The 12,969-nt window shown below is 40.9% G+C and overlaps 1 protein-coding gene across 2 annotated transcripts in view; it reads left to right on the top strand.

The window, feature by feature from the left end:
* TRPM3 (transient receptor potential cation channel subfamily M member 3) overlaps positions 1-12,969 on the top strand; it is a 502,221-nt gene that overhangs the window by 430,967 nt on the left and 58,285 nt on the right. For both annotated transcript variants that reach the window (XM_084832121.1, XM_084832122.1), the window contains exons 10-12: positions 5,544-5,644; positions 6,928-7,062; positions 9,562-9,612. In XM_084832121.1, the coding sequence (XP_084688247.1) occupies positions 5,544-5,644; positions 6,928-7,062; positions 9,562-9,612 (287 nt within the window). The remainder of the gene's footprint in view (positions 1-5,543; positions 5,645-6,927; positions 7,063-9,561; positions 9,613-12,969) is intronic.

A 12,969-nucleotide genomic window follows, 5' to 3' on the forward strand; every position in this document is an offset into this window, starting at 1 on the left:
AGGAAAGAGGAGTGGAGAGAAAAGGAAGAGGAGGGAGAGTGGTTTTTCAAGGCCAGACCAGAATGTGGGTGACGAGCTATAAGTCGACATTTAAATGCACTTTGGGCCAGGCTGATCTTTCCTTGCTGGTGCTCCTTCTTGAACTAGGCTCTTGTTCTTATGCCAATGGATAGGACTGGAGCATTCTTTCCCCTTATTTCTGCAGTCCCAGGACAACTGTAAATTGGAGCAGAGTGATCTTCTTTCTGGCAGGGAGGGAGAAGCAAGCTCTCTGCAATGACTCCTTCTCTGGCCGATGGATGGACCAAGGTGGTGTCTACCTTGGCTTGATGATGTCATTCCTGGGAAGCAAGAGGTGCTGCCTCCCAGTGGCCACAGTCCCCTCACTGATGGCCAAAGCCAGAGAGTATGCTTCCCTCCTGCTCTCCTGGCCCAGGGCAACCCAAAGCAACCTCTTTCTTTCTGCCACCCTTCTTCCACCCAGACTCACAGCCTGCTAAGGTTGATTTGAGCTTTTAAAAAACAAGAACAATGCAGAACTTCATTTAATGTGTAATGTGAGACTTTGTATCCTTCTTTCATAATATTATGTGTGTAGTGGGGAGAATGCTGTACCCAACTGTTTGCACGCCAGCACAGCCCACCGTAGCTTAATTTGCTCACGGGGCCGTCGCATTATCTAACCCTCAAACAAATATTGCTGCCTGGGTTCGCACGACACGACAAGCCACAGCAAGCTGGGCACCCAGCGATGCCCATCACAATGCAGCAGCCCCCGTGGGTAAATTAAGCTATGGTGGGCTGTCATGTGGTGTGAACCAGGTCACTGTCTGAACTGTTGCTGAACTCTTGGAAGGAGCATATTGGATGATGCATGCTAATTTCCGTTCTTGCTACCTAATCCATTGCTGTGTTCACTGAAGCATATTGCTAAGCTTACCTGAGCCTGATGCCACTGTGTTCTTTCTAGCTTGTAAATGTGACATAACTCATGCTCTGACAGCATCTGTCCTCCAGCCACTGAGTGATGCTGCTCCCATCCTCTAACGCATAGGACAACAAGTGTCAACCATGAAATGATTGTACGTTTGCTTTGAAACTAAAATGCAGGAATTAGCTTAGCATATTATGTTTCACTGAGAGGTGAGCAGTTGCAAATTCTGTAAAACTGGTTGGAGCAGCAAAGAAGTCAAGCCCTCTCCCCGCACCTTAACAGAGTGGGTCTGCGAGTTTGGTGGTAGGAGCTCTTTAAATAGTACCTTCTCTTTTTGTTTTTTTGGCCTATCCTACAGGTAGAAATAGAATTTCCAAGTGGATACTGTATACCACACTTATACATGTGCTTACTGGGTTGGATCCAGATTTAGGTGCATGCAACTGGGCTTACAGAAGTGGAACTCCCCACCCCTACAGCAGCCCTACAGTCCCTGAAAATGCTACACAAAGGCTCAGGGGACCGGGCTGAATGGGGTGACCTGTAGTGCAAGGAGGAGGGGGGAATCTCACCAAATTGGGTAGAGACACCTTCTATGAGTGGAGCTCTTCAGCCTACGAAAGGGAGATCTTGGATCCAACCCAAGGATACTGGACAAGACAGGAAGAATTTGCTATAAATGGCAAAGGGTCAAGCTTATGGCTATATTTTCCACCTTTTATCCTAGACAAAAATAATTTGGATTCCGCATATCTGAATAATATGAATGCCCAGGACTACTATTTATTCCTTGCCTTTGCAGGGGTAGGATTTTCTCCTCCATTGTGTGTGTCATCAACCAAATTGGTTGTTAAAAATTGTAAATGTATTGTGGAGTAAGCCAGAGATCAGACTAACATGCATCCATAGTGCCTGGATACTTAATAGAAACATGAAGCAACAGAGATTTTGCTTTGCTCTGATGTAACAGTGGTATGATGTAAATCCACCCGAGAGTCACAGAATAGAAAAGGCAGCCTTCTAACTCAGATAGACAAATGGAGGGGGTATCCTAGCAACAACACAGAAACCACGTGATAACTTTCAGAACGATTTTTCTGCCTTGATCAGGTTTCATTCCCCTTGAAATCTAAAGGGAACATAAAACAAGATATCAAAGAGCCTCCTGCCCAATAGAAATTACAGCTGATTGACTAATTTGAATATGAAGAGGCAAAATAATGTAGAGATGATATCTGTAAAATCCTGCTAGATCTAACCACCAGATCATAAATTAGAGTAGTGCACCAAATAATAAAATAAAGATACCTGTACCCTATTAGCACATGATAATTATTTTTCCCACCACTTTAGCAGCTATTTTTTATATAGATAACCAGCTTCTGATTAATACCTATAGAGGACATCATTTTTTTCTTTCACATAATTTGCATATTCAAATGTCCATTCACAGATGTTAATCCCAAACCCCTGATAAATTTGTTAGAATGCCGCTAGAAGTTATTATAGGCACCACAGTAGTGGCATCTATGTTAAGGCTAACTGTAAATTAATTTAGGGCGCAATCCTATTCAGATAGGCGGCAGCCTCCAATCTCGGAGGCAACCGCCTATCCAATGCAGAGCAGGAGAAGCACGGAGTGGATCGTTCCCCCCACGCTTTTCCTGCCCTGCATTTCTGGCTAGTCAGCCGATTGCGGCTGTCTAGCTGCAGGAGGGCTGAGTGGGGGAGGAGACTGCTGTACGACACATTGGATGTGTCGTACAGGCATTTCCTCCCTCCCCACCCCAGAAAGCCTCCCGGAATGCCCCTTTTCGGCCGTTCTGCACTCCTCTTGCAAGCGCGGAGAATGGAGCTGTTCTACACTGCCTCCGAGGCAGCATGGAAGTGGGGGGAGGTCAGTTCTCCAGGAACCGACCTTGGAGCACGGGCTCTGATGTGGGTTCCCAGAAAATAAGATATCCTATGGCCGTCTAGCCACTGCCTAGAGGCCATAGGATTGCTCCCTTAATGGCTCAAAGTGTTCTTTTTAGAATACAGAGATCTGAGGAGGGGAGATCAATGTAGCTACTTGATCTGGAGCTCTAGAGAAGTCCTTTCAAATATATGAAGTATTTAGAGGGATTTCTTAGTTGTAGTTAGTGATTTAATCTGCAGATATTTTTCAGTACATTTCCCCCATTTATAACAGTGTATTGTGGCACCTTGAAGACTAACAGATTTATTATGGCATATGCTTTTGTAGACTAAAATCCACTACATCAGATGTATGAAGTGTTATCCTCAATTGGAAAGCACGTGTGTATATACACACGAAGAGGGCTATAGAGTGGGGGAAGAATAAACAGTGGAGCCAAATGACCATGAAATACCATGTCAAGCTTAAATATATACAAGATAGGTTTTTGAGGTTAGGAATTACATAGAATTGTCCCAGACTGCACTTTGTACATTTCATGGTCATTTAACTCAGCTAAAGCTGCAGCAGGCTAATTTGGGTACCCCTTTAGAGGTTTTTCCCCTTTATTTCTCTCAAGGTTTGTTGATTTGATTTTTTAACTGCATGACTGTTGTTGTTTTGAAGTGTGTGATGGTATGAAATCACATGCTGTGTGGCATGGCAATCCAAACTTTTTATACAGCCCACTGAAGAAATATAATTGCTTTAGAAATGCAGGATATTTGGCATAGTCTCATTACAGTACAGTGACTGATACTGTATCCACATCAACACTCTTGCTTCCTTTCATTTAATTTCAGTTTTTGATCCCTCAGTGACCTGAAATAATCTTGATATATTTCCCATAGGCTTCTTTTTCCTGGAACTGCAGAACCAGGGCATGGGTTTAGTTTGTAACTGCTGACAGTGAGCAGTTACAACCATGCACATAAGCACCTTCCAATAAGTTTTAAGCATTATGTTGAAAAAAGTGAAGCAAGCCTTGAGAGGAAGTTGCCAATGTCCAGGGTCATGGCGTAGCCAAATTCTGTGATCCAAACTTTTTGCTTATGCTAGCAAACAAAATTAGTGAGGTGTCTAAGTGCATGGGTAGAACTGCTCACAACCATGTTTTTTTTAAGGAAACTCTGGTAGTGAAGGGGAAAGGGTTGGATGATGGCCAGGAAGAGGCATACAATGAGAGTCAGTCTCCATCGATTGCACATAATGTGGTTTTTAATTTTTAAAAAGGAGGAAGCTATTTCCTACAGCTTTCATTGGTCTGTCTTACGTTTTGTGCCATAGGAAAGGTTGGATAGAGAAAACAGGATTTCCAAGGCTATTGCTTCTCACTCTACTCCAATCCAACAGGCAGCACTGGCTAGTACAAATGCTTCTTCACTGAACCCCCAAGTCAGAGCTACTGCTCGTGCTGGTCCCTATTTATGAGAAAGGGTGCTATGTTTTCCTTCCCAGATGAGCATATGTAAGCCCCATCTAACTAAGGTTAGAAAGAAAATGAGATTTAAGTTATTAATTACTAATTTGTCCTAATATGGCTTATCATTACTAATTTTAGCCTTCCAAAGTCATCAGGGAAATGTTAAGAGTCCTGATTTATGAAAAAAATAATAATAATTTAGTTAAATTTGAAATGCACAGAGAGAATCATACAAACACTATTATTATTATTATTATTATTATTATTATTATTTTATTTGGAATATTTTTGATTGCCCCTCCACTCAGTGAGAGCTCAAGCCAATGTACAATAAAAACACAATGAATAAAATACATTAAAATACCAAAAACAAAACAAAACATATTTCAAAGCCAGCAAGTGATGATAAAAACAGAGGTGTACACTATGGACGTACATCAGATGCAGATGAAGCCTGAAGCCCAAGCTGAATTTGGCCACTTTGGCCTGGTTCTGTTGCTTTCCAGGGTGAAGCAGGCTTCCCTCTGAAGCCAGCAGAATTGAAACTGGAGCCTTGGATTTCTGAACCTTGGATTTGGCCAAGTTGAGGTGGATGGACTCCAAATCTCGGTCCAAGCCGAATTGGGCTGTTTTCTGAAATACCAAATTGGGGTCCAAGCTGACACTGCGGTGCACACTAGAGTCACTCAGCTGCACACCTCCCCCCCCTCATAATCAACATTTAGAGAAACAAAATTAAAAGACACTATTTGTAGGAGACATAGCTTCAATGTCTCCCTTGTCTCCCCAACACAAGTCAATAATGAAGCTGCATTAGGCTCCAGCATCGGTTCTGTTGGCTTTAGAGGAAAGCCCACTTCACTTCTGGAAGCAACAGAACCAGAACAAAGCAGCCCAATTCTGCTTGGGTTTTGAGTTTCACCCAAATCCGATGCACATCCCTAGATAAAAACAGAGGGCAGCGTTAACTATTAAAAGCTTGGTGGAACAATATTGTCTTCACCAGCCATCTAAAGGACATGGAGGAGGAGGCTGGCCTAACCTCCTTGGGGACAGAGTTCCCCAACTGCGGTGCCGCTACACAAAAGGTGCTATTGCAGAATAATACAAACATCCTTGCATTCTTGCAGCATTGTGTATCTGCTTTCTACACACATCCCCTGAGTATTTGTTTCACAACTGATTGTATTTAATAAAGTGTGTTTATTCTTCTCTGTTTCTTTGTACAGGAGCAAATGCCTCTGCTCCAGATCAACTGAGCCTGGCATTAGCTTGGAACAGAGTAGACATCGCTCGCAGCCAGATTTTTATTTATGGGCAACAGTGGCCGGTACAGTATTTACACCGCTACTAATATCATTTTCCATTGAGTGAAAAAACCTCCAACATTTTTAAAAGGGGATTTCCAAATTATTGAATCAAAGGCTAACAGGTTTTTTAACACTGCGCTTATTGAAAGGATGGCCTATTAGTCTTCTTAAAGGAAATGTTGCCATCTAGAGGCCTCTTTAAAGTAAAGCATAGTAGGTCAGGAATATATCTTGCTTTGTAAAAACAACAGAGTTGTTGAGGCACCTTAAAGACTAATAAATTTATTATGGCGCAAGCTTTTGTGGATCAGGGTCTACATCATCAGATGCATGGAAAGCCATCCAGAGTTGACACAGAATGCTCAGTTGCTCAGAGAACTACACAGTTTCCAGCCCAGCTTCTGTGAGGGAAGAAAAAGGATGACTAAAGGAAGGATGCCGATTCATAAATGGACTGATAGACAGGAGCCTGAAAGAGTGTTAGTGGTGGTTTGAGAAAAAGGGCAAAGGAGATGAGGAACTGAAGCAAGAAGGGCCTACTCAGAGAGAAGACTGAGCAAGAGATTGGGCAGGCGGCTGCTCCAGGAAGCCCCGTTAGCCACTCTCCCACTGCAACAGGGGTGCAGAGCGGGGCTGGCCAGGCAACAGCAGGTGGTGCTAGGCCTTCCTGGAGGTGGTGGTGGTGGTGAGGCCTGATTTGCAGCTCTTCCCTTTCCACCAGCTGAGGAAAGGGATTCACATCAAGGGCTTTGGAGCACCCTACCTGCAAGGAAAGGCTAAAGTATGGGGGGCATTTTAGTTTAGAAAAAAAATGACTTAGAGGAGACAAGAGGTTTATATGATTATGAAAAACTTTTTTTTTTTGCTTCATTACTTCATTTTTTGTTATTAAAGATCTCATTTGTCTTGTAAGACAGTCATAAAAATCAGCTGTTTTATGCTTCATTTGTTCTTTAAAAAACACATTTTATTATTCATACTCATTTTCTTTTTCTCTCTATCTTCTCCTTTCTTTATATTTTTCTCTCTGTCTTTTTCTTTCTTTATAACATGTTTTACCAGAAACAGAGGTGATTTCAGTAACCACTTGTGGCAGCCACCATTTTATTTTCTCAGAATATCCCAGAATTTTACTGTAAAGTCATTACATAATCGTGAAATGTTATGTTGGAATCTGCTGTTAGCACGCCAATGAAGGTGCAAAACAGTTCCATACCCTTTCAGTGCTAAAGCTAGGTTTTCATCTGAACACCTTCTTCCAAATGATCATGAGGACAATCTGACTAGGTTGTTTCCTTTGTAGGTGGGGTCCCTTGAACAAGCAATGTTGGATGCCCTGGTATTGGACAGAGTGGATTTTGTGAAATTGCTCATAGAGAATGGAGTAAGCATGCACCGTTTTCTCACCATCTCCAGACTAGAGGAATTGTACAATACGGTAGGGCCAAGCTAAAACAAATTTTCTGTTTGTTTGTTTCACCTTCAAGCATTAGAATGGTGCACAGAAATTCATCCAACAAGCTCTTTATAAATGAGTTAATGGCTGCTTTAAAACATTCTTGTAGCAAAAGCTCTCTGTGGTTCCCCTGCATAATCTTTGAATACATCCTGTAACAGCTACCAAAACATACCTCTCTGGAAAGGTATGCACCCAGGGTCCTATCACTTGCACATTTTTATAGTTAGAATACTGTTTTAAACATCAGTTGCTCCCAATACAAAATATAACACCGTTGTTTGTGATTTCTGTCTTGAGAATGTCACCATGAATCACCTAGTCTTAAAGCAGACAGTTTGAAAGTTCCAGGTTTCCATTTAGTTACAGCACTTCTCATAGGCTGCCACCATTGTCAAAGCTGTAAAATTTCCAGGAGGGATGTAAAGACCTGTGTTGTAGTATTGGAAGAAGTCCTATCTAGGGCTGCAAAGATTGGCACAATTCATCAGGTAGCAGTTTCCCTCACATGGTGGGGAAGGGAATGGCACCTGTTGAATTTCTGCCTGTAGCCTGGTTATTAAGGGGAATGGTGGTAATCTTAAGCCTGTCTCAGACATCCTGTGACGGTGTAATGGCATGGACTGCTCTACCACAGACCTAAAGTAAGGTATGATGCAGGCAATCTGTGGGGAGATCAGTACATATACTGTAAGATGCCTCATTCGTCTGATCTCCTCCTTCCCCTGCCACTTTTAAAAGATAAAGAACTGTGCAATTGGGATGACCATATGTCAGACCTTTGTGTAAGGCATCCACAACATATACAACTTAAGCTTCATGACAGAGGGGAAGGGCACCTGTACTATTCCTCCACAACACAAAGCCTGTTGTTGCCAGGTAAATGTCTGAACCATAGCTTAGTCCTTTGTGATTCACAGCAGTGAGTCAGGTTACCATATTTCAGTCCCACAAAAAAGGCATTGTATGTGGAGCATTTCCCAGGAATATATTGCAGGTGGAATGCTTTTGCGTGGAAGACATCAGTCAAAGCTATCATGGGGGGCTGTATTGAAAACAAGTGTCAAGTTTAGATTCTTCAGGATTGCATTCACAAGAAAACTTCAGTTCAGCTCATAATGGCTCGGTATTTTCCAAACCAGGGGAGTTTATTTCCGAAACCCTCCATTCCAAATTTTGGTGCTAGCTCTAAGTAGAACTGAAAGTCTGTTCCAGGGGTAGGCAGCCCAGGACCCTTCAGGTGTTTTGGACTACAACTCTATTGGCTATGCTGGCTGGGGCTGATGGGATTTATCATCCAAAACATCTGGAGGCACAAGGTTGCCTACCACTTGTTATTCTTGTCTGTTGAATATTTATTTATTTATTCATTCATTCATTCATTCCTAAAATTTATAAACCACTCTTCATCCACAAGGGTTCCCAGGTGATGTACACAATTTTAAAAACAAACAACTTAAAACCATACAATGACACATTAAAAGACAAATTAAAATAGCAACTCTTCAGCCAGCAAATTCTGGCTTAAACTAAATCATATGGGAAATAATAGAATTCCTAGGGTATGTTTGCATGAATAGTCCCAACTAATTTCTGACAGATAAAATACTTTGCATCACAAAATTTCTCCGTTGATCCAGCTGTAGGGTTTTCCTAGAAATTGCTTTGTTGTGATGTGGCCACTGGCTGCTAAAGATTGTAGTTTAAGCACCTCAAAGATATCTGCATGTCTTCCCTTTGGCCAATGTTTCTCTGGATCATGACCTCTCAGAACAGAGGTTGGAATATTAGTCCAGAATAAGGGTGGTATCGTGTAGTAGTGGACAAAAGTGTATGGATTTGTAGTGCTCTCTACTGGAAAGCTTAGGAATGTGTAAATCAGCAAAACTCAAACTCGCCAAAGTTCTCCAAATTCCATCCCAAAGCACATTCCAACTCAAGTCTGTATCAGATTGCGAGCTTTGTGTGTGTTTTTCTTTTCTTATCCATGCATATTTTTGTGTGTACTTTTCCAAAAGTATGCATCAGTTGTGCACATCTTTGAAATGTACGCATATGTGCACATTTTTCAAAAGTATGTATTTTTTCATACACATTTTTCAAATGTACGCATGCTGTCAAATACATTTTTTTTGGTCTGCTAATCACATTGCACAAGCTCAGAAATGTACAGACTTTGACTGCAGATTGTGTCCAAGTCTATATTCAGTCTGGAAGGTGCAAACTGGGTAAACCCTGATATAAAATGAACTGAAATGAATTTCTCATACATCCCTATGAAAGCTATAGTATATCCAAGGAATCTTTGTAAAAGACTGATAAAATGGTAATTGTTATGCTGTTGATGGTTTGGTTGTTGCTGGGTTTTTTAATGAACTATACATAAATAGTTGGGCTCATTGACACATCTCTACTTTGTTTCAACCTATTTCCTCCAGGTAGGTCAAAACTATTTGATTTTCTGTTGTTGATCATTTTCAGAGACATGGACCATCCAATACTTTGTATCATCTTGTCAGAGATGTCAAAAAGGTAAGAGTCCAACAGATGGACAGTAGCTTGAAGGTAACGCTGTGGCAGCTTCTTGTCATTAGAGACAGCCCTGTCTGCATGAGCTTTCAGTAAGAGCCTCCTTCTGCCATTTCAACTGTGTAGTGTGTGTGTGTGTGTGTGTGTGTGTACTGAATCTCAACTTTCTCTGTATAATGCAGTTAATTAATTACTGGGCTGCTATCTCAGTGATTTTAGATGCTTTGGGTATAGCGCTTTTGCTAGCAAAATTGTAGGTGTTTTTCATGCCATGTGGATTTATGCTGTCAGCTGTTGTTGTTGTTGTTTTTATACCCACCACTATTTGGAATGCTGATTTCCATGTTGTGGGCCAATGCTGGACATTGCAAAATATCTAATTGTTGTGCTGGATCTTGAATCATTGCAACATTTTCAATTTCATCATGTGCTATAAAATCCCCCATCTGCATTTTAAAAAAAGAGTAGTGCACTTTAACAAGAAAGCACTTGAACTCTAACCTAGTATCAGAACTTCAGTTTGTAGATGAAAGAACAATAAAATACCTATGGGGGGGAGCACATTTTTAAAAAATTAAGAAAAAATAATCATATCAAAAATGGGTGGATAAAATTATCTGTGTATGTCTTTAATTAATTTGCACAATTATCACTTCCCCCCTTCCACACTCTTACCATAACGCAAGTGGGAGAGTGGGATGAGCCCATTGGTCCTGCCCTTCCCATACATTCCCATTACCATTCCTGCAGCCTTCCATATATTGGGGGCTGAACTTTTGCAGTGGGGATGGGAAGCCTTTCCTATCAAGTATGCTTCCTGTGCAATTTAGGACCTTGGAAGAGCAGGGTTCTATATCAGGTGGCATGCCTACTCCAGCAGAAAAGGCTCCCCACTACAGAAGTTGAGTGGAAGGCTACAGGAATGGTAATGGGGGGTGCAGGAGGAGGCAGGGCCAATGGCTTAATTCCTGCTCTCTCCCTCACACGATATGAATCACAGGGAGAGAGGGAGAATGACTGAATAGGGATAACGACACAAAGACTGAAGTGGAAAGTGGTCCCATTGTCTTTCCCCCAAGAAAGTAATAAATTGCCAGCGATACAGGGTGGCATATAGGAGTGGGAGCGCAATTCACCTCCAAAAAGTGTTGTAAATGCCATGGTGGTGGTATGTGGCGCCTTGCTGGTTTCCCACATGCTGACTACTTCTGTACATCATAACTGGGTTTGGCATCTGAAAAACATGCTCTGAAGATCCAGCTCTGGATCCTACTATCAATGGTACATCTCCATACCTCTAGTTTTCAGTTTGGGGGCACTTCTGTTTAAAAACATAGAAGTGGACAAGAGACTGAGCAAACTCCAGATTCAAAATGGGTTGCCCTTTCAGCAGTAACAGTTAAGTAATTCTTTGGAAAGCAGTGAGACAAAAGTTTCAGCAAAAGACTTAAGGAATGTAGGAACAGAAGCAGTTGAGATGTTTGGGGGGGAAATGATTGGAAATGTTTGAAGATGCTGGAAAGGAGGGACCGATCTTGAGAACTGCCTTTGCATTGTGATTTATGAAGTAATCAAAATTAACTAGTCTTGTAGTATCAGGTGGAAAATCTGAAAGATCTTTGCATCGCACATTTGTTTACAAGCATAAATCCCTTGGATGTACGGTTGTGCCTAAATCAAAGCCAGATATCTTCTTTTAAGGCTTTCTGCTTCTCTACTCTTTCTCTGTGAGCTGCAGGCAAGTAGCACAGTTTTTGCACTGAAGTATGTGATCATTTTTGTGCCATTTGCTGTTTTGGAAACATCGTCATCCTCTTGTCTCCACCGCCCTTTTAGAAAGACGTTTTTTAAGCATCAAGCTCCATTGTTACAAGGTCAGCTAATGAGACAATTGCCATCAAACTAAATTATATTGCACTTGTGTATTTTCACAAGTAGAATATCCTTTTCCCCCAGGACATGCATTCAAGAATTAAAGTAGCTTTTAAAAATATACCAAGAGTTGGAAACTTTTGTAACATTCCTTTTATGTTCAAGGAAAAAAAGAAACCCTGGCAGGAATCACTGAACTAAGAATACAGAAACCAAGAGCACTATTCCATTGACCTTAATAAGAAATTTACCCCATTAGGAACCACGCCTTTTATTTTAAAAATGATGAAAAAGAAGTGTAGAACATACTGGACAGCTCATGGCATTCCCATACCTGAGCAATGAAATTTGTTCCTTCTCAGTCAATCTATCAGAGGGACTGACATCGATTTAAGTGAAATGGCATTCTAGAAAATAGCCTCTTAATGGAATGTATCATTATTTTGACAGTCAAATGGTTCACTATTCATGACAGAGACAGATGACTGTTCTGAAGCAGGTGTTCGAATTCTGATGCTTGTTATATCCTGATAGCCAAACTTTCAATTTTGCTGTAAGCTCTTGGGATCTAACATGTCAGGCTTTTAATGTGCCATGGTGAAATATTACCTATACAACTGGCATAAACTATCTATGTTCAGTTCATTTCACTGAGGAGCAGTGTAAATATTAGGACTGAATAATTTAAATACATGCACCTTTGTGATTTTTTTTGGTATTTGCACATCATAGAGCCAAAAATGAGAAACAAGCAGTAAGTGAGAGGACAAAAGTTTTAAAAAGCTCACAGATAGGTGAAGAATTCTGTGAACCTAGAAAGTTTGTACAGTTTAGTAAGGAAATTGCAAATGAATTAAAGATATGGCTATGCGAGCAGATGTCTACTTCTTCCCCTGTTTCCTGCAAAGTATGCAAGCATAAGTGTTACCAAGAAAAAGCAAATTATCATAAAGGTTATTTGTGGATAAAATATGGGTCCTTTGTTAAAATTTGCAAATCCTACACGTATTTTTCCAGCTGTCTTATTCCTATCTGTTTTGTTGTCTATAAAATATGATGGATTTTTCTAGACAACAAGGACGACGACAAAATGACTTTATTCTGAGCACCATACTAATGCTAGCCCCCATCCAATGTGAACAGTACTAAATCCTGGTCCTAGATAATTTATGGGGGGTAGCCTTGTTGCCATTTTTTTAAAGGGAGAAATATATACTCTAATGGAAGAGTAGAAGAGTGTGTAACATTCAAAGAACTAAAAAAAGGGGACCTCAGAAGATATTGATGCATGGTAAGGCAGGGGAAAACTAGCTTTGCCAGTGCTCAATACTTTTTCTAATTTTAAATGGCTTTGTGAGTGCTAAAAATGAATCTTCCCAGATAGTCCTTGAATTCCAACTATTTCCGTCATATGATGTATGCTTTTCTAATTAGCTGATGGGAAAGAATAGCAGTTTACTCTTTAGATACCACTCACTTTACTTAATA

Source organism: Heloderma suspectum, chromosome 2, assembly GCF_057233095.1.
Source record: "Heloderma suspectum isolate Gila_16-S chromosome 2, 16-S_ref, whole genome shotgun sequence".
In the NCBI taxonomy this organism is placed as follows: domain Eukaryota; kingdom Metazoa; phylum Chordata; class Lepidosauria; order Squamata; family Helodermatidae; genus Heloderma; species Heloderma suspectum.